General features: G+C 35.5%; 1 protein-coding gene across 1 annotated transcript in view; it reads left to right on the plus strand.

Moving 5' to 3' along the window:
• Positions 1–27,665, plus strand: part of LOC145665862 (uncharacterized) — an 87,449-nt gene that overhangs the window by 54,791 nt on the left and 4,993 nt on the right. The window contains exon 4 of the mRNA XM_081732976.1: positions 13,647–13,850. Within this exon, the coding sequence (XP_081589102.1) occupies positions 13,647–13,850 (204 nt within the window). The remainder of the gene's footprint in view (positions 1–13,646; positions 13,851–27,665) is intronic.

Below are 27,665 nucleotides of genomic sequence, written 5' to 3' on the forward strand. Positions count from 1 at the left end.
CCGGCCAGGCTGAAACTTTTTCAAGTGTTTCTGTATCAATTTCAATTTCAATGCATACTCAGTGTGACAAGCAAGATCTTCTCTTCCCTAGTAAGAAAAAGATGTTGGAATAAGGAGAATTGGAGAAGGTCTGTCAATGGAGACAGTGATTTACAAACTTGTTTCCAACAGTTGTTCTAGATTTCATATTCCGTCTACTTTCTAGCATTTTCTGATTCACGTGTGATCAGTGTTTTTATTTCTTTGAATATACAGTATATAATGAAATAATACATTACATACACAGAAATATTGAGATTAACATATGATATTCATTGGACAACACGCTCTGAACCAGAGAGATTGATCTCAGAATGGAGAAATGTTTTGTGCGTCATCTAGTCACAATTTTATTTGCATAAAGACTTGACTCAGTGCTAGCAAGTGCTGCCAGTGCCGAGAAAAGTTACGTGTAAGTTGGGTTGCATCTGTCCAGCCGTTCTCACAACTGCAAATTACCTGGACCTTAAGTAATGGAATTAGAGCACTTAGGGGGAGATACTTTTGTGGTTCAGTGTACACGGTGTGATGCAAGAGCACACGGACATTTCTGCGAACAATACGTATTGCTTTCCCACACAGGGTATGATTGTGGGTCATGAACGTGCAGATGTAACGATTTTATTTAATTTCATTTTATCCACTACGTTCAGTCTCTGCTATAGTTATGCAACCACGCACAACATACCAAAAATCCTCCGCCATCTTGATTCTGTTCAATTCATCTTTGGCTTGTAAGCGACTTTTTGCTACTTGCCGGGACGTCGTTCCATCTGTTATGAATCACGCCCATCTGTCCTAACGGAATATCCTGGACCTCCACTTCCGGAGGGGGGACTCCCTTGCACCTCCACTGAACGATTCAGAATTACACATTTTTGAACAGAGCAGATTACAATAACCTCCACCTCAGCTCAATAACTAATAGTTTTGGAAATATTTGCTCTCAAAGTTCATTTTCCTATGGTTTTGGACAGCCCTAGCTCGGAAATATGCATTTCTGAACGCAGGTCCACAGGAGAGAGAAAGCCAGGTTGGGAGAGTGCCTAAAAGGGATGGATATATATATATATATATATATACTTCTTAAGTAAACCTCCAATCTTGCTTGCTCCCTCCTAGTAGTGGACATGCCATATATTTGGAGTTTCATCAAACATTTTGTCGATCTTTGAAGATATGGAAAATAACATAACTATGCTAGGATGAAAGATAATTTATCGTAAATACAAAAAAATGAAACTTTTCTCTTATATCTAAATAGAAATATCACTTATCCGTATTGTTGTGAATTCCAACATAGGACACCACTTCACACTTATTTTGTCAACAGAAAGATGAATCAGTAACTAGCTCTTATTGTGACATGAACTTCCAGAAGTGTAAAAATGTCATTAGATATACATGATTGTATCTTAAACCACTGGTTCCCAACCTTTTTCACTGACGATATATTTCACTGTACGCGAACACATCGCGATGTACTTCCTTCTTTTTTATGATAATAAAAATTATAATAGTGTAACCCTATAGGTTTTTATAATGTAATGACTATACGTAGTACTAAGCATTATTGCTGCTGGTGGTGGCGTTGACTGGTACACTGTTTCAAAATTGATTTTAACTAATTATTATTAATTTTTTTATGATTTTTAAATTCTAAAATTTCGCGACACAGCCTAGGGGACTGCGTGACACACCAATGTGTCATGACGTACAGGTTGGGAACCATTGCCTTCAACCACAGAAGTGTAATTTACTTTTTCAAAAACGAATATTAAATGTTTATACGAATGTTACCGCAAAATTCATGGCTTTTCTTTAAACGAAAATGATAATGAAGCAAAACATTCCGAAATATGCAAATGCAAGGTTAGGTCACACGTAAATGTTAGATTCATGGTGTTGGATGATAATGCATATACCCATCAGGATAACACGAGAAAAATGAATATAATGAATCGTTCACTTCATACGTGTTTTATCTTAAGTGATAACATCATAAACCGTACCTTTCGTTTTGGTAGGAGATCGTAATCGCAAGGTGATACGTCTGGCGAATATGGTCTGGGCTTTACAAATAATTGTATCTGTACTTGTAAGAGGTTGTAATGTTATAATTTGAGGGAAAATATGTGTGAAACGAACGATGGGGATATATAGGTTAATCCATCACCAAATATGTAACGCTTACATGTTTACTAACCTTCCATTTCCATATTTCAGACTTTCTTGCTTCGTTCCCATTTTGATTAAAATAAAAATAGTTACCATGATTTTTGCGGTAACCCTCGTATATGTCAAAAGGAAAAGTGATTTAAGAGATGATTTTATAAATGAGTCCATAAACTCAACACTAGTTTTTTTTTCTAGCAAATGGAGTAATTGTCATGCTGAAACTTAAAACAAATACTTTGTCAGTAAACATCAGTGAATAGTGCTTTGCATCTTCCAAAATGGAAAAGTTTTTAGCGTCGATGGCTTATCTAAATCAGAAAATCTTCGTGAATTGATCGCAGTTTATCCTTTGGATGACCCCAAAGAAAATAGTTACACGGATTGTGACCAGGTGACAGGAATGGCTGTGCTATACATTTACCACACACTTCGGGGGTAACGATTAGCCAATTCAGAAACAATTATCAAACAACTTCCCCAATTTTGCAACAAACATTTTAATATTTACTAGCAGCGTTCACCCCGCTTCGCTGCGGTCACCCCGGAACGCAATAAACTTTGTTACTTAGATAATTTTTACTTTTTCGCTTTCAAGTGATATGATAAAAACCATAGAAGATTGCAGTAAATCTTAACATTATATCGCCTGTCATTTATGTTAACCCGCCCCGCTTCGCTGCGGTCATCCCGGTGCTGGCATATTGTAAAAGTGTCTGTAAAAATAAGCAAATCAATTAAAAAATTTTAAACAGAAGATTCAAGCTATTTTCCGCTGTATATCGCCTGTCATTTATGTTAACCCGCCGAGTGACACGGTCATGCGGGTTGCATATAAATACGTTTATTTTTACCTATGATGAACTAATAACAAAGGATTTGTACGTTATGGACACTTGAATGGTCAATTATCTCAAGACACTGGTAATTAAAAATTAAAGTGATATGATAAAAACCATCTAGGGTCCAAATCCTAATAACCCCCCAAAAATGAAAGAAATTGGTAGTAGTAGTGGCCCCGTTATGGCTCGCCGAGTCAGCAAAAATTTTTGTGACGTCATAGGTCAAAGGTCAATGACCTTGGCCCGGGGTCAATGACCTAGGGGTACCTAGGACCACCCCCTCTAAATTTTGACAGGGGTACCTTGGTCCACCCCCTAAATTTTGGCAGGGGTACATAGGACCACCCCCCTTAAATTTTGGAAATTGCCAAATCTAAAAATTTGGTGTGGTACCCTAGGACCATAGTATGTACCTCTATCAGTATTGGGGGTCTATGTCGTTCCCTTTCATGGGTAAAAAATTGCCAAAATTCAAATTTCGGGGGTTTTTGACCTAATTTATCCTCTTTGATGAGGTGTTATTACCCTATATGGTTATATGGACGTATACAGGGGTCCATTACCTTTCATAAGACATGGGTATATTAATGCACCCCTTGAAAAATTTGGGAGGGGTACCTTGGCCCACCACTTAAATTTTGGAAATTGACCAATTTAAACATTGGGTATTATAGTACAGGACCCTAATATCTATTATGATAAATTTGGGTAGTCCACCTCATTTCCTTCTAGGGGTACAAAATTGCCAAAAATATAAACGTAAGCAATACGTTATACCACGTGTTTGGTTTTTGGCTCAATTTATCCCCTTTGATGAGGTGTTATTACCTTATATGGTTATATGGTCATGTATAGGGGTCCATTCCCTTTCATAAGATATGGGTATATTTGTGCACCCCTTGAAAAATTTGGGAGGGGCACCTTGGCCCACCCCTTAAATTTTGGAAATTGACCAATTTAAACATTTGGTATTATAGTACTGCACCCTAACATGTATTATGATAAATTTGGGTGGTCCACCTTGTTCCCTTCTAGGGGTACAAATTTGCCAAAATATAAACGTAAGCAATACGTTGTACCATGTGTTTGGTATTTTGGCCCAATTTATTTCCTTGGATGAAGTCCCATTACCTTATATGATTATGTATAGGGGTCTATTCCCTATCATAAGACATAGGTACATTTGTGCACCCCTTTAAAAATTTGGGAGGGGTACCTTGGCCCACCCCTTAAATTTTGGAAATTGATCATTTTATATATTTGGTATTATAGTACTGGACTCTAACATGTATTATGATAAATTTGGGTGGTCCACCTCGTTTCCTTCTAGGGGTACAAAATTGCCAAAATATAAACGTAAGCAATACGTTATACCGTGTGTTTGGTTTTTGGTCGATTTTATCCCCTTTGATGAGGTGTTATTATCCTATTTAGTTATATGGTCATGTATAGGGGTCCATTACCTTTCATAAGATATGGGTATATTTGTGCTCTCCTTTAAAAATTTGGGAGGGATACCTTGGCCCACCCCTTAAATTTTGGAAATTGCCCAATTTAAACATTTGGTATTATAGTACAAGACCCTAATATGTATTATGATAAATTTGGGTGGTCCACCTCGTTCCCTTTTAGGGGTACAAAATTGACAAATTATAAACGTAAGCATTACGTTGTACCACGTGTTTGGTTTTTGACCTAATTTATTCCTTTGGATGAGGTCCTATTACCTTATATGGTAATGTATAGGTGTTCATTCCCTATCATAAGACAAAGGTACATTGATACACCCCGGGAGGGGATTCGGTATCATAGTACATGACTCAACATGTATCATGATAAATTTGGGTGGTCCACATCGTTCTCTTTTAGGGGTACAAAATTGGTAAAATATAAACATAAGCAATATGTTGTACCATGTGTTTGGTTTTTGGCCCAATTTCTCCCCTTTGATGAGGTTTTATTACCTTATATGGTTATATGGTCATGTATATAGGTTCATTTCCTATCGTAAGATATGGGTACATTGATGCATCCTTTAAAAATTTGGGAGGGGTATTTTGGCTCATCCACTCGGTTTTAGAAATTGTTTAATATAAGCATTTGGTATCATAGTACAGGTCTCCAATATGTACCACTATAAATTTGGATGGTCCACATCGTTCCCTTTTCATAGGTAAAGAACTACCAAAAATCAAATTTCGGAGGTTATTGACCCCTATTTAGCATGTTATATGGGTATGTACAGAGGTTTATTACCTTTATATGTTTATGTTCCCTTTTAAATTTGGGAATTATCAAATAACAAAATTCGGTAAACGTTTTCTACGACCCATTGTAGATGTTGATGTTCCTCTTATGGCCAAATATTCAAAATTTAAATGTTATTGACCGGCTTTATTATTGAATAAGTACAGGATTTATTACTTTTTTCATAAGACACAGGTGTATTTGTGTACCAATCTTAAATTTTGGAAGGGGTACATTTCTTATTGTCGTATCAATAATTGGTAATTGTTCTTAAAATTGGATAGTATCTCATTCATTGGGTAAATCATTATGATCACGTGATCGGTTATTGACCTATGATGGGATTAGGAGTCCAGGACATTGGTACATTGAAACTTTGTAGGATAATTTGATAATGCGTCATTGGTTTTGATTATTCCCGCCAAATATAAACGTAAGCAAGACGTTGTACCACGTGATTGTCCTTGATGAGGTAGTGTACAGGGATTCATTTCCTTTGTTGTGGTACTTCTTAAGTTTGAGTACACACACACTTCTAGAAAACAGTTGGTTCTACTCAGGTAAACAATTGACGGACATTATTGACCTTATTGAACATATAATGATATGATTAACTCTAAGACTTAGGTATATCAAGAGAAGTATTCTTTAAATTTGGGAATGGTGATAAACAGAATTTTAACATAAGGTGCGAAATTTGAAACAATACATTGAACTTTAGTCACAGCTCATAGTCTAAGATCATTGGTGGTGATTGATTTGACCTTGAGCTTTAGAAATCTGATAGCTAACCTTATTGAATCTTATGACTCATAGACGAAAGGCAATACATGCTACAACAGTTTAAAATTTAATCATAAGGTGATGTAATCTGACACTAGCAAAGTTATTGTTAATGCAATTTGATTGGATGATCACTATCTTTCCTGCAATCTGATTGGTTGATCACTATCTTTCGTGCAATCTGATTGGTTGCTGATTTTCAAATCTTTGCTGTATTCAGTTTTAAGTTTTGTTTAACATTGAAAAATCTTAGTTTCGTTCAACATTTTGCACTCACTGATAAATATGATCAAAACCGTTTATTTGTTAATCGAATAGTTAAAAACCGGATAAAGTTTGACGGTTAACCGTGAAACGTAAAATTTTTAGTTTGAAATTTTTTGTTTGAAACTTTTTGTTTGAAAATTCTTGCTTTCAAATTTTTGTTTGAATTTTTTTTTTGTTTCAAAATTTTGTTTGACATTTTTTTGACAACTTTTGTTTCAAAAATTTTTTGTTTAAAAATTTTTCGTTTGAAATTTTTTAAAATTTTTTCGTTTCCAAATTTTTTTCGTTTGAAATTTTTTGTTTGAAAATTTTTGTTCGAAAATTTTGTTTAAAATTTTTTGTTTGAAATTTTTTGTTTCAAAATTTTTTCGTTTGAAATTTTTTGTTTGAATTTTTTTTCGTTTCAAAATTTTGTTTCAAAGATTTTTGTTCTAATTTTTGTTTCAAAGTTTGGTTTGACATTTTTAAAAGTTTGTGCACTTATTAGTAAAGAACTGGAACTGTTTAGAAAAAAATCTTTGACAACATTGTGGTGCAATAGTACACGTCAGAACCTGAGGTTGTACTTGAAATGAAAAAACACAATTCATTGAAATGGATCATTTTATTACACTCCACATACATCCATACCAGATAGTGGTTCTGGATATTGTCGATACAATGTATTTTGAATTTCTTGCACTAGTTTGTCTTTAGCATATAATTTTAATTCCAATTGAAGTCTTTTAAGGTCTATTGCAATATCAATTCGTGGAAACTCAATGTCCATTTGATCACAAATAAACTGTTTATCAATACAGGTATGCACCCACGAACAACCATCACAATATCTAGATACGTGTTGTACAATATGCATAACACATTTTTCAAAATAGTACTTTTTCAGGAATATACTAGTTTTGTTGCACACTTCCACTGCATGTTTCGCACACTGAAATACGCTGATGAATTTGTTCCATTCCGTTTGTGTTAGATACACCATGTTGCGAGGGACATGGAATGTACTCTTTTTACGTAACAGCACCATCTTCTCTTCGAGGACTGTACGCAGCACCACTTCATGATTTGAGCCTAATGATTTGACTATGGTCACATTTAGCTCATCATGAAAATAATCGTTCATTTGGTCGATTCGTGAACATAATATTTGCCATTCTTCACAGGTCAGTTGTACACCAAATTATTCTGCTTTGCCCAATCGAATTACTGGTTTAAATGTTCTAGCACTGATACCAATCATCACATGTTTTGTTTGAAATATATTTATTGGATAATAGCTTGCGAAGATGAACTCTTTATCGTTAGAAGTACACATCTTTCCTCCTGAAAAGGATTTGCTCAAATGATTTCATGAGCTGACACTGTATTTGCTGGTTTATAGTTATTGCTGACGTCATTGGTAAGGAATGTGCTGACGTTTGAATTCATGATTTCATCACAGTTGCTGACATCATGCCGACCAACCAAATTCATACAACTATGTCTATTGTGCTGACGTTTGAATTCATGATTTCATCACAATTGCTGACGAATCTGGCTGTGTACTAAATTTAAATTGATGACTTCGACCCAAGAGTCTTTTATAACATAAAGATACAGATCCAGTATTTAAGAAACGTAACAGTTCTTCTTGTTTTGATGCTTCCATGGGTAAATATCTTGCTGGTAAAAATATATTCTTTTATACCTTGCTGGTATAAAAGGGAACATAAACATATAAAGGTAATAAACCTCTGTACATACCCATATAACATGCTAAATAGGGGTCAATAACCTCCGAAATTTGATTTTTGGTAGTTCTTTACCTATGAAAAGGGAACGATGTGGACCATCCAAATTTATAGTGGTACATATTGGAGACCTGTACTATGATACCAAATGCTTATATTAAACAACTAGCAGCGTTCACCCCGCTTCGCTGCGGTCACCCCGGAACGCAATAAACTTTGTTACTTAGATAATTTTTACTTTTTCGCTTTCAAGTGATATGATAAAAACCATAGAAGGTTGCAGTAAATCTTAACATTATATCGCCTGTCATTTATGTTAACCCGCCCCGCTTCGCTGCGGTCATCCCGGTGCTGGCATATTGTAAAAGTGTCTGTAAAAATAAGCAAATCAATTAAAAAATTTTAAACAGAAGATTCAAGCTATTTTCCGCTGTATATCGCCTGTCATTTATGTTAACCCGCCGAGTGACACGGTCATGCGGGTTGCATATAAATACGTTTATTTTTATACCTATGATGAATAACTAACAAAGGATTTGTACGTTATGGACACTTGAATGGTCAATTATCTCAAGACACTGGTAATTAAAAATTAAAGTGATATGATAAAAACCATCTAGGGTCCAAATCCTAATAACCCCCCAAAAATAAAAGAAATTGGTTCAGCCGTATTAGCGTGATGAGGGAACAAAGGATTTTGTACGTTCTCTTTTATATATAAGATTTCTAAAACCGAGTGGATGAGCCAAAATACCCCTCCCAAATTTTTAAAGGATGCATCAATGTACCCATATTTTACGATAGGAAATGAACCTATATACATGACCATATAACCATATAAGGTAATAAAACCTCATCAAAGGGGAGAAATTGGGCCAAAAACCAAACACATGGTACAACATATTGCTTATGTTTATATTTTACCAATTTTGTACCCCTAAAAGAGAACGATGTGGACCACCCAAATTTATCATGATACATGTTGAGTCATGTACTATGATACCGAATCCCCTCCCGGGGTGTATCAATGTACCTTTGTCTTATGATAGGGAATGAACACCTATACATTACCATATAAGGTAATAGGACCTCATCCAAAGGAATAAATTAGGTCAAAAACCAAACACGTGGTACAACGTAATGCTTACGTTTATAATTTGTCAATTTTGTACCCCTAAAAGGGAACGAGGTGGACCACCCAAATTTATCATAATACATATTAGGGTCTTGTACTATAATACCAAATGTTTAAATTGGGCAATTTCCAAAATTTAAGGGGTGGGCCAAGGTATCCCTCCCAAATTTTTAAAGGAGTGCACAAATATACCCATATCTTATGAAAGGTAATGGACCCCTATACATGACCATATAACTAAATAGGATAATAACACCTCATCAAAGGGGATAAAATCGACCAAAAACCAAACACACGGTATAACGTATTGCTTACGTTTATATTTTGGCAATTTTGTACCCCTAGAAGGAAACGAGGTGGACCACCCAAATTTATCATAATACATGTTAGGGTGCAGTACTATAATACCAAATGTTTAAATTGGTCAATTTCCAAAATTTAAGGGGTGGGCCAAGGTGCCCCTCCCAAATTTTTCAAGGGGTGCACAAATATACCCATATCTTATGAAAGGTAATGGACCCCTATACATGACCATATAACCATATAAGGTAATAACACCTCATCAAAGGGGATAAATTGAGCCAAAAACCAAACACGTGGTATAACGTATTGCTTACGTTTATATTTTTGGCAATTTTGTACCCCTAGAAGGAAATGAGGTGGACTACCCAAATTTATCATAATATATATTAGGGTCCTGTACTATAATACCCAATGTTTAAATTGGTCAATTTCCAAAATTAAAGTGGTGGGCCAAGGTACCCCTCCCAAATTTTTCAAGGGGTGCATTAATATACCCATGTCTTATGAAAGGTAATGGACCCCTGTATACGTCCATATAACCATATAGGGTAATAACACCTCATCAAAGAGGATAAATTAGGTCAAAAACCCCCGAAATTTGAATTTTGGCAATTTTTTACCCATGAAAGGGAACGACATAGACCCCCAATACTGATAGAGGTACATACTATGGTCCTAGGGTACCACACCAAATTTTTAGATTTGGCAATTTCCAAAATTTAAGGGGGGTGGTCCTATGTACCCCTGCCAAAATTTAGGGGGTGGACCAAGGTACCCCTGTCAAAATTTAGAGGGGGTGGTCCTAGGTACCCCTAGGTCATTGACCCCGGGCCAAGGTCATTGACCTTTGACCTATGACGTCACAAAAATTTTTGCTGACTCGGCGAGCCATAACGGGGCCACTACTACTTTGGTTCAGCCGTATTAGCGTGATGAGCGGACAAAGGATTTTGTACGTTCTCTTTTATATATATAGAATTGCTGCTTCAGTTCAATTAAACTTACTTTATTTAACACCAAAACTTTCTACGATAATTAGTCCAGGAAATTAAATTATTTTTCCTCGGTTAAAACACTGAATTTATTTAATACTTATCATTTATTAGCCGTAATTCCAAAAACACATCCTTCTAAGATTATCTTTTCACTTATTCTCTCTTAACAGTCTAAATGTCCAAGTATGGCCACAACATATATCAGCATAAATGTAAATGACTATCTATAAAAAGGATATCTTATGTATGTATCTCCTTTATAACACATAAATATTATCTTTGCAATTTTTTCCTACTTTTTACTCTAATATCACAAAAAATGTTAGTATCTAAACTAATTAATGCATTTTTGCGCGTATCTATGTTAATATTTTGAATAAATGACAAATAAAAGTTAAAAAATTTATCTTGAATAGATTCCTCAAGCTAACGTAATAATTCAATATATGAGGGAGTAATTATTAATAACTGAAAAGATATATATGCTGTGCGTTCTAGGGTTAATCTTCCACACGCTGCTGCGAAGAACGCTCATATAATACATTCCCACAGAAAAGAAATTGTATCATAAATAAAAGTTGTCCTGTACTATTGACTAACCTAAAACCAAATAGTTTTCCTAGATGCTTCAGTCACTCATTCTGATCCTTGCATTATACAGGGTGGCCCAAAAGTAGGTATACAGTCCCGTATTGACCTGCTCACTATATTTCATATCATTTCTTATTGTTATCAAACAGGTAGATCTAGCTTCATTATTACTTGTTCTTAACGTCTTTTTACTTATACCTTAAGCGCGGAACAGCCGAAGCAAATAAACCCATAAACTAGAATGTTATACTTGAAAAATGCAGGGGTGTATTTTTACTTTTGGTCCACCATGTATATACATAGGTGTATACATATACAGAGCGAGTCAAAATGATAAACCCGATTAAAGAAATTTATTCCGCGAAGTCTAATAAAAACATGTGAGACATGCGCTTTCAAAGTTTAGTTTCCACACAGTGTTTCCATTTTCTACCACTACGAGTCAGCAGCGAGCATGAAATGAATTCCTGATATTGCCCTGAACATGCTACAAAAGATTTGGCGAGAGATATGACCATCGGCTTGATGTGTGTCGTGCTACGCGAGGTGATATGTTTGAAGAAAACTTGGACAGTTTACCTCTCTTAGCACTTGTCTCAAAATAATATATGTTTATTAGATTTCACAAAATAAAATCCTGGAATAGGGTCCATTATTTTGATTTGCTCTGTGTATGACGCGCTCCCTTTTTTCTCTTGTGCGCATTCAATGAACAAGAGAATCAAGTACACTTTCTTTTTTTTTGTTATTTTGGACATATTTCATCTGTATGTCCAGAATGACAAGGTCTGTATCTGAAACCTCTGCCATAGTTTAAAAGATTCGTGTCTAGATATTGCAAATAACTCTTACATTGTAAAGAACAAAGGCATGAAGTTCACCTTTTTGGTCATTTTGGACATATTTCATCTTTAAAAGGTCTGTATCTAAAGTCCTTGACATAGTTTAAAGGATTCATGTATAGATATTGGAAATAACTCTTATGATGTAAAAAAAAAAAAAAAAAAAAAAAAAAAGCTTTCACTTCCCATGTGATCTGAATGTCATATCTTCTATCTATATTATAAAATTGAAAGTGACTATATTTGTGACTCTTAATCTCTTGAATCGCCCAACCGATCTCGCTCAAATTTCTCACGTAAATGCAGTTCTGGCCTGGAAGTGTTTTTAGCTAATCACTTTGACGGTGGTACTTCGGGGAGGGGAAGGATGGGGAATTATAAAAAATAAATAAAACCTAGTAATTCTTGAACCAAACGACCGACCTCGATCAAACTTTCAACATAGATAACGTTCGGGCCTGGGATCTTTTCGTCATTTCACCTTTACGGTGCAACTAAGGGGAGGGGGAGTGGGAAGATATATGTTAAAAAATAAAAATAAAAGTGACTGTCTTTGTGACTTCATCACGCTTAAACCACTCGACCGATCTTAAAGAAATTTTTAACGTGGATGAGGTTCGGGCCTGGGGTGGTTTTTATCATATCACTATTGCGGTAGAACTTAGGGGAGGGAGAGGAGAGGGGAGAGATTTAAAAAATAAATAAAACCTAATAACTTTTGAACCACCCGACCGATCTCGATCAAATTTTCAACATAGGTGAGGTTCGGGCCTATATTTTTTTTAAATTTTTACTTTGACGGTATAACTTAGGGGAGGGGAGGGGAGGGGAGACATATAAAAATAAATAAAACAACTCTTGAACCACCCAACCATCTTGATCAAATTTTCAATATAGATAACGTTTGGGGTTGGAATAATTTTTGTCATTTAATTTTGACGATGCAACGTAGGGGAGGGGGAGGTGGAAATGCATGTAAAAAATAAAAATGAAAGTGGCTGTCTCTATGACTTCATCGCTCTTAAACCACTCGACTAATCTCGATCAAATTTTCAACATGGATGAGATTCGGGTTTGGGATGGTATTTATCTATTCACTTTGACGATAGAACTTAGGAGTGGGGGAGGAAGGAGTTAAAAGTAAATAAAACTTAATAACTCTTTAACCAAACGATCAATCTGGATCAAATTTATAACCTAGATGAAGTTTAAACCTGTGATGGGTTTTGCCATATCACTTTCACAGTGTAATTTAAAGTTGGGGGAAGGGAAGAGACATGACCGATATTAATGTAGAATGATCGAAAATGACCGATATTAATGTAGAATCCAGTTTTCGGGGTCGCTAAGATAAACAGTGATATTTCTGATGACGTTTAAATCAAAATTCAATTCCGCAACTTAGGGGATAAGGGTAATATATGAAAATGATCGAAATGTAAAATTTGTTTCGAATTCATAGTTTTCAGGGTAGCTGAAATGAACAATGACATGTCCGATGCCGTGCCTCGCAACAATGGGAGGGGAGGGAATATATAAAAATCATCGAAAATGACCGATATCAAAAAGAGCTTTAGCAATAGTAAAAAGTGACTGACTAACGGAAAATATTACTGTTTTTTTTTTTAATTTAACCCAGCGAAGCGGGTATTTGATGCTAGTAGTATAATATAATAATGTATTATTTACTGTTGTAGGTGATGTCACCAACAGGAGGGTATGGTTCCCAATACTACCAAGACCAGGCTTTCCCCTCGGCACAGCCACAGCATAACATGTTCCCCAGCATGAGTGTAAACGTATCCATGAACATGACAATGGGAGTTCCTGCCATGGGCTACAACATGACAGGCGGATACAACATGTCGGACAACTTCCAACATCAAGTGAACTGCCCTCAGGTAAGCAATCCGTCGTCTCTTACCCTTCGATGGAACAATCGTAGAGTTCAGGGGAAAACGGATCAACTCTAGTCATGTCTAGATTCAAGTACATTTGATATGCAAAATGCTTTGAGTTTCAACTTTCAAAACCTCCTGAGAATTGTATGAAAATGGGATTGCGCTCTTTTTCACCCTAAATTATTCAATTATGATTATACTGCAGTAAAACCAGTCAACTTGGCCCCTCTCTAAGTTGGTCGCTGCTTATCTTGGCCTGGTTTGTCTTGAACCTGCATTTCCCATAAGACATTCGTTACTTATTACTCTGTAAGTTGGCCATCTGTCTATCTTGGAACTTGGCCGCATTGAAAAAAAAAATGTTTACCCTACGATGGTAATGATAAATTTACCTGTGTATCTAGGCCATGCAAAATACTGTTTTGTTATTTTTCTTAACTCTTTCGTATTTCCATATGAGAGGCAGATATTCTGTATTTGTCACTGGAGACAGAGAGGCAAGGATTCCCACGATTTGTTCTTGGAGTTTAATGGCCAAGGGGTGGTGAAGGAAGATGTGAATAAGAAAAAGCACGTACAGGAATTCAGGAAATGGTTGTATGTATTTGTTTACCATGTCTATTTTGGTAAAACCATTAGCTATATCGGCTCCTATCATCAGTGGGAAGCTTTAGTAATTCCGGAAAATTCTCAAGGTTAAAGCTAACCATCTCAATCGTCAACTATTGGCACCTGACGGTTTGTCGAAAGATGGCGGAGATTTTGAGATATGAATTCCCTTAAGATTTTCTCAAAACATCTTTTGCTCCGAAGGAAACACTTGTAGCTCATTAACAAGAGGTAGACGATATTACACAAGAACTACAAAATTAGAATGGGCACATGTGCCAAAAAGAATAAAGGATGTACAGTACATTATTTAATAGTAGCTGTCGTACCATTGCTTATTAAATTTTACAATCAAGTAATACTAGGAATCCTATTCTAAAAATACACCAATCACATTAATTTTCTGTAAGTTAGCCACCTGTCTAAGTTGGCCACTTTTCAATGGAACGATGGTAGCCAACATTGACAGGTTTCACTGTAAATCACTGCAAATAATAATAATAATAATAATAATAATAATAATAATAATAATAATAATAATAATGAAAATCTAATTATTGTAAATTGTTTTAAAATTGCTTTCACAAGATGTGGATTAAAAATATTTGGTCAATTTTAGATTTCTATCAAAATGCCATTAAAACATAGGAAGAATGTTTCCAAAGTTGTCGGAATTGTATTTTAAATTTTAAATTTCAATAATTTTCTTAAAAGATGTAATTTTCATTTGACAGCAACCATTTCTCTCAACTCAAAATTTGACTTTTTAGAACATCTTCAAAGAATTTTTACGGAGTCCTTTCTATCCATTGGTCTATAAACTTAGTCACTCGTAATTAAATCAAGCGAGTAAGTTTGCTTGGGAAGTAATTCCTGGTCAGTTCTTTTAAAACTTGCTTCATTGACCAAGCAATACGTCGTCATTCAATATCATGTGCAGCAATGGTCAGTTTAGAAGGTTTCGAGGTTGGTGTTTGTTAAGCAATTATCACAGTGATACGGTCAAATAAGAATACAGTAAAATTCTGCATTAATTGTACTTCTCTTTCGCATGTAAAGATGAAACAGTTTTCAAAGAATATATCATCTTCCATAGCCTTTTATATCTATCTGGTCAACTATTCTCTGAAAAGAGAAGTGTTCTAAAGGTTCCATCAGAAAACACTGATTCCAATCTAGTTTCAAAGTGTTCGTACACAATATAACTATCTCGTGTGAATCAACGTTTTCTGTGGTTAAAAAAAAACGGGACATTATATTTCAATTAAATATAAAATAATATTTCAATAGTGTATTTCCTAAATAGAATTCGAAGTTGAAACCTTTCAATCAGGAATCTAAAACTTAATTTAAATATTTGAACAAGGAACAACTCAATTGTATGAGGTGTTTATTATTATTATTATTATTATTATTATTATTATTATTATTATTATTATTATTATTATTATTATTATTATTATTATTATTATTATTATCTATATTTGTTATATGAGCAAGCTATATAGTAATATATGTGTCACCCAAGTATATTACTTTTCCTCTTTGTTTTTGTATAGTTTGCAGGAAGTTTCCTACAATTTTGCATGTCTAAAAGTTTTCTTTATGACTTTTCTTTAATTCCAATTGTTTCAAGCGTATTTTTCAATGTCTTGTCGACTATTCCAGTATCCGATATTATTACTGGTATTACTTTTACATTTTTAGTGCTCCATTGTTCTTTTATGTTTTGGGCTAGCTGTTTGTATTTTTCTATATTTTGTCTATGTGCTTTCTGAAGGTTTGTTGTGCTTGGTATTGTGATGTCTATTAGATGTACCTCTCCCTTATCTTTGCTTATTGCTGTGATGTCCGTCTTGTTCTTTATCGAGTAGTATTGTTGCGTCCTAGAAAAGTATGTGTTTGTTTCTAGTACCGGTATGGCTTCTGATTAGTGTTTATAATACGGTATTTCTTGTGGTACTATATCTTATTTATTTTTAATGTAACAGAACATATTCGAAAATTTGCTTCTTTTTTAGTAGGGAGGGCAGTCTTCCCATTCTTCGTGAAATAAATAAACAAACTGCTTGAAAAATGGTAGCACATATTAATGCTTGTTTCTTAGTATTATCCCAGACTACTTCTAATGTTTAAATCTAATTAAAACTCTATTTTATCACTAATGTTCACATACACATAAATATCATTTAGTGGTACCGTTAGGTCTTGTATGCTAGCGTCTCACTGCTAAGTTTTGTATCTTCGCTTACCATCCATAAGAGTTCTGGTACAATTAAGTGTTTTGGCCAGGCTGAATGTCTTCCTCCATTTTATGACTCACCATAATGAAAACTTCTTTAAGGTTGTATATACACTTCTTGCAGTTCACATGTAGACTCAAAGCAGGTCATAATTAAGATTAAATTAGAACCCGTGAGCTGAAAATCACATCTATTTGCAAGAAATGGCAGCATAGGAACACTTGAAGTATTATTAAAGTATTCTTTGGACTCTGTAGTAGTAGCTCCTACCAGGCCTTCTCAGATTAAATGTTAACCAAAATCAAATTACCACAAGATGTTATCTAATATTGAATATCTCCCATGTAAGTATTTCATAAACAATTCGATCGTTTTATTATTTTTACTTTATTTATATTATTTTATATATTACTTATTTTTTTGTTTTGTTTGTATTTGTTTAATCAGAAGCGTTTCAAACTCTTGAAAGGGGTTCATAAGTTTTAGTTATTTCATAGTCTTTGCTAAGAAATTGTCATGTTCCTTTGTTTTTCATTGAAATGGCACACGAAGAGTAGTGCCCAGTTTATAAATCAAGAATAAATAAATAAAACGAACAAGTTTGGAATTGCATTTGGGTGCAATATGGTTTGGAAATTAATATTTCTGTAAAAATAAGTTTAAAAAATGTGTATTTGTCCTAGGAACGAAGCATCAATTCGAGCACTGTGTAGTTTCAAATTCTTGGTTTCTTGACGACATTACGGACAGATGTCTGGAAGTTGTTCCAAAAGAAGCGACACAGGATCTGCAGTCTGCACTTTCAACAGTGTACATTTATATCGTAGGTGTCCGGGATGCGTACGAATCCCAGTAATAACAATAATAATTGAATTTGTTTAGATTATTCTTTATGGAATAATTCTTAAGGGTTAAACAACTTCAAGCTTACCCTGGGTTTTCAAAATGTATTAATATTGTAATAATTTTGGTAGAGCCAATAATGGACCGAGATTTATCCCCTTCACCAATTTATTATAAAAATTTGTAAAATACAAAACGTCTTTGATTACAAAGAGTAAATAGTGTCTATCTCGATATATCCAGATGAAAGGAAGTAGGTGATTGCACGGTGCCCCTTCTCTCAAGGCAGTCTCCAAGGCACCTGCCGATTCTGGTGAGTCTTGAAATATAGCTTCCTCAGCTCAAGGCAGCTTCGCGAGGCTTGGTTGTAGAAAGGACCCCTAGTCCAGTGCGACCTCAGGGCGGTGTAGGTGATTTGATCAGTTGGACGACTGATGCTGGGTCCTTCGGTGGTCTGCCTTTTATCTGTCCTTTTCGGGTCCTTCCGTGAGGTCCGTCTTCTTTCGGCAACCCTGTGTGCCTTTCGTGTCGGTTTTTCTTCTGCTCTTATGTTTATAATCAATAGCCATATTGTGTTCCATGTGCTCTTGTCCTGTTATGGGGATCCTTACACCCCTACACTGAAAACAAATAATGTGGAAGATTATTTTGGAGAAAAGCACATAATTGTTATTAGCGAAAGGTAACTGCACCACAACACTAAGACACTTGAGATATTGTTTAGACACTAGAAAGCGCTATAAACACTATAAAATATTGAAAAAAATCACTATAAGAACACTTGTTGCGAAATATACATATAATGGTAATAACACTTTTAGTTCTGTCCCAGCTAAGCAGGATCTAAGCAGTTTATCATTTCCCTCAAAGTGGGCAGAAGTGATATCACTGTGATTAATAAATATATACAAGTTCACTGATTGTGGGCATCGGTCGATCTTGTTGGTCATTAAAGTCGGTGTTGATATTGACGTCGCACTTTGTATGTATAGGTTGTATTGGTTTAGATTCTATCTGGATAGTAGGCACTGGTGAATTGAGTCTTTCTAATGGTAAGGATATGTGGAGTCGATTCCTATAATTACTGGCATTGTCTTGTCAATTACTTTAAAGTAATGAGTAAATGTTGTTTGACTTATTTTAAATTTTATCAATGCTATTTGGTTCAAACAAGTATTATTTCCCGATATTGCTTTTACTATAGTCTGGAACGGAATTAGACTTGTCCCAGGAGTTACGGCTTCGGCTGGCCAGAGGGCCTGTACTTCCTGTGTCAATTATCGCATTCTGAGGGCCTGATTTAGTTTTAATTGTTAAATGCGACCTGTTACTTTCGTCATCTAATGCAATGTTTTCCCGTCTTTCTGCCAATTGTCCTGATTGTTCTTTTATTACAGGAATTTTTGCCAGTTTCTCTTTGGTCTCCCTGTTCTGAGTGATGACTGGCGGCCCCTTTGTCAAGGGGCTGCCTTATGCATTTTTTGACGCTTGTAACAAATAGATGCGCCATGCCCTCGCTTCCGGCATATCGCGCACACCAAAATTTGATCTTCCGTCGGTGTAGCCTGCTGATTGTTCTAGGCTGGTTCCCGCTTTTTCTTCCCGTTATTATTGTTATTTCTCCTTCTGTTTCCCTGGTTTTTATGCTTCGGTTGGTTTCTGTAACTCGTCTGGGCTATCACCAGCGACAATTCTGCCATTTTATTGGCCAAGGTAGAGAGGTCATTTTGTGGAGGATTTTGCTCCTGGTGTGAGGTTTGAAATTCTTGAGGGTTGGGTTGAGAAATCGCTATGGAAGGATTAATTTGTTGTTGATATGTAAGTATATAGCTGTTCATCGGTTGTGTAACAGGTTGCATTTACACAGGATAGGTATGGTGATATAGCTGTTGTCCAGAATACATTGTCTTTGGTTCGCTTTTTGTAAGCCATAGGATTTATTTTCCGGGTTAGGTATCTGATTCTGGCCGTATAACATGTGCAGTTTTTGTGATAGCTCTGCATGCTCTCTTTTCCTCAAAAGGTCATTAGCGGCTCCAAAGTGTTTAATAAGTCTGTAGCGCTTCTACCGTTGCAAACCTTTCTAATGCTATCTTATTAAGGAAATCCCTCTGCAATCCCAAGGATAAATGATAAATCGTTTGTTCTTCAGTCGCTTCCGGTATTAACTGCCTTATTTGTCGAAGCTTACGTAAAAAGTATGAGTCTATGGACTCATCAATTCCCTGTTGAACCTCGAACAATTCCTGTTCTGCTTTATACGATGGGACCTTTGGCCTACATAATACTACTTAGATTTTAAATCATCATAAGACATCCTATCAAATTGATTTTGGTTTTTAAGTTGTAACACGAGATCTAGTGCTGTGTCTTGCAAATATATTGGTAGAATTTCCTTCTTCTTAGCCGGTGACCATGATTGCATAGTTGCCATATGGTCGAATAGCATGAAAAACCTGTCCAGGTCCTCGTGCACGTGTCCCGCATACTTCGTTAAAGGTGGTATGTTAAAGGATATATTAGATGCACTCTCTGTCATATTTGTGTTATTTTCTTCCGATCTGTATGTTTGTTTACCTGATGTAGTTTCCGGCATAAATCGCATTTAAGGAAAGTAATAAAAAAAGGGAGTTTATATAAATTTTAGTTGAATATTGATAGCAAAATTTAGATAAATTTTGATACTGACCTTGTGCCTGTTAAAAAGTTAATAAAAAGAGCGTCCCGTACAAACTCCGGTGCCTATCACCATGTAATGATTTTGGTAGAGCCAATAATGGACCGAGATTTATCCCCTTCACCAATTTATTATAAAAATTTGTAAAATACAAAACATCTTTGATTACAAAGAGTAAATAGTGTCTATCTCGTTATATGGTATCCAGATGAAAGGAAGTAGGTGTTTGCACGGTGCCCCTTCTCTCAAGGCAGTCTCCAAGGCACCTGCCAGTTCTGGCGAGTCTTGAAGGATAGCCCCCTCAGCTCAAGGCAGCTTCGCGAGGCTTGGTTGTAGAAAGGACCCCTAGTCCAGTGCGACCTCGGGTAAGGATAGGTGTACCCCTAGTCCAGTGCGACCTCAGGGCGGTGTAGATGATTTGATCAGTTGGACGACTGATGCTGGGTCCCTCGGTGGTCTGCCTTTTATCTGTCCTCTTCGGGTCCTTCCGTGAGGTCCGTCTTCTTTCGGCGATCCTCGGTGTCTTTCGTGTCGGTTTTCTGCTCTTATGTTTATAATCAATAGCACATGTTGTGTTGCCATGTGCTCTTGTACTGTTGTGGGGATCCTTACAATATGCATTGTACTAACCATTAACTAAATTTTAAATTTTTATATACGATTATAAGCAACAAAAAAAATGAAAATGAAATCTTTCTGTGCAACGTCCCACGATTATACCCGTTAGGTTAAGGGAGACAGTTAAGGCAAGTAAATAATGATGGAATGAGAATGTGAGAGAAAACGGGAATATCCCGAGAAAACCTAGGGACGATGTTGTCCACCACAAACTTATTCGGCGTGGAATTGAACCGGGGACCTGATGCACCTGATGGACCTGATAAACAGACTTCTAATTAATCCATAAAAATAAACGACTAAATTTATCAATAAGAATTTTGTTAATTTCTAAGTTAATTAAATAAAATTTCCAGAAGTTAATTTATAATTGATAATCGTTAAAAATGTACTCAAGTTCATTAAATAACATTCTTGATGTAAAAAATAAATTAGCAGAGCTAAAATAGATTAAATCGAAAAATAACTCACGAATTGGCTCATCTAGTAATCCATAATGATTACAAAAATGAAGAAAATTTAAAAAGAAGTAAAAAGAAAGTAAAATATAAGAACAAGATCTTGAAAAATAGATTAACTATCAGAGAGGAAAAACAGGAATTCAACAAATACAAAATGTTTCATAGGATGAAAGAAAAAGGACATTTGCTGAAATAGTGAAAGAGCAAGAGTGCCAAAGCAAAAGCAAAGAGCCAATATAGTCGAATGAAGGCAATGCCAGCTGTATTTCTGAAAGGAAAGAAAGAAAGAGGATGAGCTTGTAAAAACTTTTAATCCAATTACGGAGAGATTAACTTCTTTCTGACAGGCCGGAGGGTGGATTCTTTGAGACAGAAACAGAAAGAAGACGCATATATATATATATATATATATATATATATATATATATATATATATATATATATATATATATATATATATATATATATATATATATGTATGTATGTATATATGTATATATATATATATATATATATATATATATATATATTAAGAAATACAAGGATTATGGAAAAATGTAAGATTAAAGAAAAAGAAAGAAATGACTACTGGCAACTACGTACATTATTCTACAAACATTGAAAGACGGATATATAAAAGCAACCAAGAAAGTTCTGTCGCTTTTTGAGGAGGTCTTTGTTCAATTGTCCCTCACACCGTGAGTTGAATGTGAATTGAGATAAGGCGAAGGTCAGTTGTTGCTATGGGTATATCCAACTATTACCCGATTGTGGCAGTTCAATTACACCGTGAACTTGCGTAAGGACAGAATGAACATCGGACCTCCACACAGAGTAATAAGGGCGTGTATGCTGTACGAGTTCAAACTGGCGTCAAACGCCTCTGCAGCGGGGTGGAAGATATGCCAGGCCTTTAATGAGGGTGTCGTGACTACGTGGACAGTGCAGCGGTGGTTTAACAAGCTTAAGGACGGTGACGAAACACTCAAAGATGCACCACGTGCCGGAAGAAATATACATGCACAAAATGAAGATCTTCAGGCAGCAATTGAGGCGAACAGAGGCCAGATATGTGAGGAAAAGGAACTACAATTCAATGTGAGTGGAGAAATCATTTAGAAGCACCTCCATCAACTTGGGAAGTACTACAAGTTGGGTCGATGGATCTCACATGATTTGACTCCTGACCAGAAGGCAACGCGAGTAGACACCTGTGTTTCTTTGATGTCTTGTCTGAGCAAGGAGCCATTTCTGGACGAGGTGTTAACATGTGATGAGAAGTGGGCCCTATACGAAGCTCCACGGCGCCGTCATCATTGGTTTGTCCCATGAACCGATTCCAAAACAGCTGAAACCAGCACTGCACCAGAAGAAGGTTCTCCTGCGTGTTTGGTGGACTGCTCGCAGTATCGTGATCTGCTACCAGAGTCAGAGCATCAATGCAACTGAATCCGGGACACCATTCTACGCATTGGATGAGAAACTCTATTATATCTGCCGCACTCCCCGGACATTGCACCGTCCGATTATCACCTGTTCTATTCCTTGGACAATCACCTTAGAGGACATCAGTTCAAATCACTAGTAGATGTGCAAAATGTGTTTGATACCTTATTCGTTTCACGCCCTACCAAGTTCTATCGCGATGGAATTCATGCCGTTCCAGAACGTTGGCAGAAGGTCGTCTAGGCTGATGAGGATTATTTTTGATCTTCCAGGTATATCTTAGATAACATATCGATAGTTGAAGGTGGTGGGTGAAAAATGACAGAACTTTCTTGGTTACCTTTATATATATAATTATATAGAAGCAATGAAAGACATATGTAGTACCTACTGTACACTTATAGGACAAATCCTGGGAGAAGAAAAATGGAATTTGCAAAGAAAAAGTAAAGCCGAAATTCAGAATAGATCACATGAACGATATATATATATATATATATATATATATATATATATATATATATATATATATATATATATATATATATATATCGTCTGGTTTCCATTATATTATACACTCTTTTATACAATCCAATGATTTTCGTTCTACAGTACATTCACATGGTAACTTCAAAAATTCTTCCAACTCCCAATTCTCCACCGGGGAATTACTCACTGTTGGTGAAGGTGTAGGAGTAGAGACCTGCATGGACCGAGGTCGGGCTTGGGCGGGCCGACACTGATTTCTCTTCAGGTCGGGCCGTGCTAGGGCCGATTAATTGCAATTCTTTAAATAATTATTGGTTTTCGTTAAACGATAATTAGAATAAAGGCAAACATTGAAGAAGTGTGCCCGTGAAAAATGTTACAAAATGAAACTTTTAAACTTTATCGGGCCCGGGCCTGGTTTGGGCCAAGAATTTTAAAAAACTTATCGGGCCGAGCCGGGCTCGGGCCGAAAATCTCCAAAACTTTTCGAGCCAAGGCTGGGCCGGGCCTAGATACATTCGGGCTGGATTGGGCTCGGGCCGAAAAATTCGGCCCGTGCAGGTCTCTACTAGGGGGATATTCTTTTTCATTATCTGCGCACAATACATCATGTGACAGGGTAACTTCTTTTTCCAGTGGTGGAGATTGCGGGGTCACTTCCGGCAATGCTGAAAACTCTGTCTCGGCAAAGATGAAAACTCTGTAAAATCATTTTCACCTCTTGTACTAAGGTCCAAAGGTTTTAGTGAATCCATGTTTTAAAACCAATCTATAATTCCTTTACCCTAAAAAACACCGTTATATTTCAACGGCAAACAATTTACAAAAATAGATTTTATTCTTCAGTGTTTCTATTGATTATAACAATTTCTATTGGCTTCACGACCTAGAAAAGAAAAAAAAAACAGAAAATACAATTAGATACTTACCGTATTACGACTTTTCAAATTACAATAACATAAAAATATAATATTCAAAGTAGCACTAATGTTCCCAACCATATATGTAACGCAATAGCTTTGCATGTGTGAGACACAAATTCGCTTCCCAGCGCGGATTCTACTGACTTCCTGTTCAATATAAGTTTTTTCTTACACAGTAAAGTTTATACCAATTTATAATTACATATAACTAAAAAGTCCACGGTGCGAGCATAAAAAATTAGCGTACAGTTTCCCATGTGAACCATCCCTGCTTCGATTCCCGGTAGCGTCATGGCTCCCTGTCTAATATAAGTTTCTTCTTAACAAATACATTATAAATACCTGTTATACATCTCACACGATTTACATATAAGTAACAAAATTTGCTAAGCAAAATGTTTAGTGCACACAATTTCCACGTAAAAGTCTCCCGTTTGATTCCTGGTGAGTCTGCTGACTTCCTGTTTAATATAAGATTGTTCTTATACAGTAAAGTTTATACCATTTATAGTTACATATAAGTAACAAGTTCGCACTGCAAGCAAAAGGTTAGGGTACGGTTTTCCAAGTGGGAGAATCCTGGTTCGAGTTCTGGTGCAATGAACAATCTAGATTCCCTGTAGCCTTCATATTACATTACACTATACCTTAGTTAATTTATAATTCTATAAAAGAATACCGATACCGAATAATATGGTTTTCAATGTCGAAAAATCTGCAATCAATTCTCGGTAAAAACAAACACTTCCATCCCCTTATAGTCCCGACAATTACAATTGTTTTACATGTATTTTGTTTACAATGTCACTTCCGATATAGAAAATGAACAAGTATAAAAGAAGAAAACTAAAAAGTTAGTACTTACCAATAATTTTCTCTTCCACTGCCTTCTACGTGTCGATTTTCTTGTTCCAGCACTATACTTGCGCTTGATACGTTCTTGTTCGTACATGTACTGATCATGCAAATGAATCGGTATTTATATAACTCTACTCTAATAACCTTGAGAGCAAACTCGAAAATTCCAGAATCTTCTTTCAATTTAGTTTCCCCCTTCCAAGGACAAACAAACATCCGCAGCCATGTTGAGAAAGCGACGCGAGATGTCATCCATATAAATTCAACAAAAATATATTAACTTCTTATAGTGTGTGATCTGCTTTATTTCTAAAGGCAATTTATAGTCTGTTTGTCAAATTAGCATTTCTTAAACATTCTAACAACGGAACTCATTCATTATACGTCACATTCTCTTTCTCTATAAAATGTCCGTACACTTCATAATTCGTAGCTGCATATATTATCATATTTCTTCTTATGTATGTGTCATTTACATATACAACGTGGATCATTAATATGCGGAGGAAGAAAGCATCAATTATTCAAACTGTCATACTATAGCAGACCGACCATAAATGTAACTACAAGATATTAGGAAATATATCATTAAGAACTCTTATAATATAAAAAATATCAACACTCATGAATATTCATGAGTATCGAGAAGATGCCCAGTCACTACTCTCCTCCTAAAGAAACTTATATTTATATCAATTTATGTTCAAGTTCATTTCGGTAATTCCTGAATCTTTTACATCCAGCCATGAAAATTGAAACATTTTAAACTATTGATGACAGTTTAAAGAAATAGGACAAATATGTCCCTTGGTCTTGAAAGGGTTAATTCAGGATAGGAAACTCCAACAAAATAGAAATTAGAGCGAAAGAAAAGAAAAGAAAGGTTCGAATCATGCGTGCGTCGAAAATGAGCTTAAAATTGCCTTGTGGATCCAACTACATTTTTTGGATGATTCACCAATATGATATTACACTACACAAGTTTTTTTTTTTTTTTTTTTTTTTAACGTACGGCTGCAGAACATAATTTTATTACAAATCTTTATTGGAAAACACAGATAAGTTTCTAAGTTCGAAATTGCTGAATAAAAAGTAAGCACTCAACTACATCTTAAATGTCCTAAAATTTTCATTTTTAAACGTTTTTAAAATCGCTTTCTTAGCAAATCAAAATTCCTTGACTTAGCAGAATGTCTTGTTTTCCCTGATTTCTCAAATTCCTTGAGATTTCATAGTTTTCCAGGTTTGTTCTCACCCTGAATATTATTGTATTTATTCCAACAGCGTACTAGTTTGGGTTTTAAAAGTTATTTAAAATAATTCTACTAATAAGATATTACGCTATGAAAATGCTTTCTAAATATATTTGTATTTTCAGAAAATGTTTTATATCAATCGATTTCTAAGTTGAGAAAGAAATAATCTTAAAATTTCAATATATTCGTACTGTATACAATAAAAAAAAGAGCTTCAATTCATGTGAATTGAAAAATTGTGTATATCTATTTTCTTACCATGCGTTATTTCATAACTTATGATATTCAAACGTCGTTAAAATACAGTAGATTTATAGATACTTCACAACACTATCAGTATTGTTTACTTTTGCAGGATTTTCTCTTTAAATTATAAAATCATTTCATAGGAGACATTTTTAGATTACTAAATGGTTTATTTTTTCTGAGTATTTTTAACTACTTAGCTTGAAACTTTGGGTACTGTACTAAGATTTTTTATCTTTGCTTATTCCCTCAAAATTATGTTTGACATATTGCAAATATATTTAATCAACTGACACGGGTGTGGCATTACATTATAAACTGCCACGGTTAGCTGAAAAATTCTATTTTCAAAAAGGAAGGACCATAACAAAATAATAATTACCTGGTTAATACGGTATTCGATCACCTTTAGCATGTAGTAGAGCCTACACTATTTACGGAATTTAAGCATATATACGGTGTAAGCATAGGTGGGCACCTTCATGAGGATACTCTTTAACTTCACTCACCCTCAAAATCAATGCGTGAGGTTGAGGGGTTAGTGAGGGGATGTAAGGGCGAGCGATGTTGAGGGGTGGTGAGAGGCTGGGAAGGTAAGAGTGAATGAGGTTAAGGGGTTGGAGAGGGGCCGTGAGGTTGAGGAAGGTGAGGGAGAGTGAGGTGAAAGCAGTGCTTAAAGTGATATCAAATGAAGTGACGGTATGAAACAAATATGACCACTTAGAGCAGTAATTTTGACAGAATCCTAAAGAGCATCTCAATCCTGACATTTTTCACATGAAAAATTTATAGAAAGAGAGAGAGAGAGAGGGAGAAAGTGTGAGTGAGGACTAATATATAAATGTTTTACTCCCAACTATGATAGGCTTTGTAGGCACTCTCATCTCGTCTCTAGTATCTAGTATTTAATGATTCTTTCCAATCTCATTTCCATTTTCAAAAGGTTCTTCTGGTTTCGTCTCGTCTCGTTGTTAACACTAATTATCTTATAATTGTAAACATAGAAGTCCAGACAATGCGAAAAGAATAATTTTGAATTTAAAAAAAGAGTCCTGTCAATGCCAGGGGCGGGTCCAGGTTAAATATTTTAGGCGGGCGGTACGGTAGTTAGAATTTTTTGAGGGGAGGAAGGTGGAATTGCTCGCA

This window comes from Thermobia domestica, chromosome 12 (genome assembly GCF_964235325.1).
Source record: "Thermobia domestica chromosome 12, izTheDome1.hap1.1, whole genome shotgun sequence".
NCBI lineage: Eukaryota > Metazoa > Arthropoda > Insecta > Zygentoma > Lepismatidae > Thermobia > Thermobia domestica.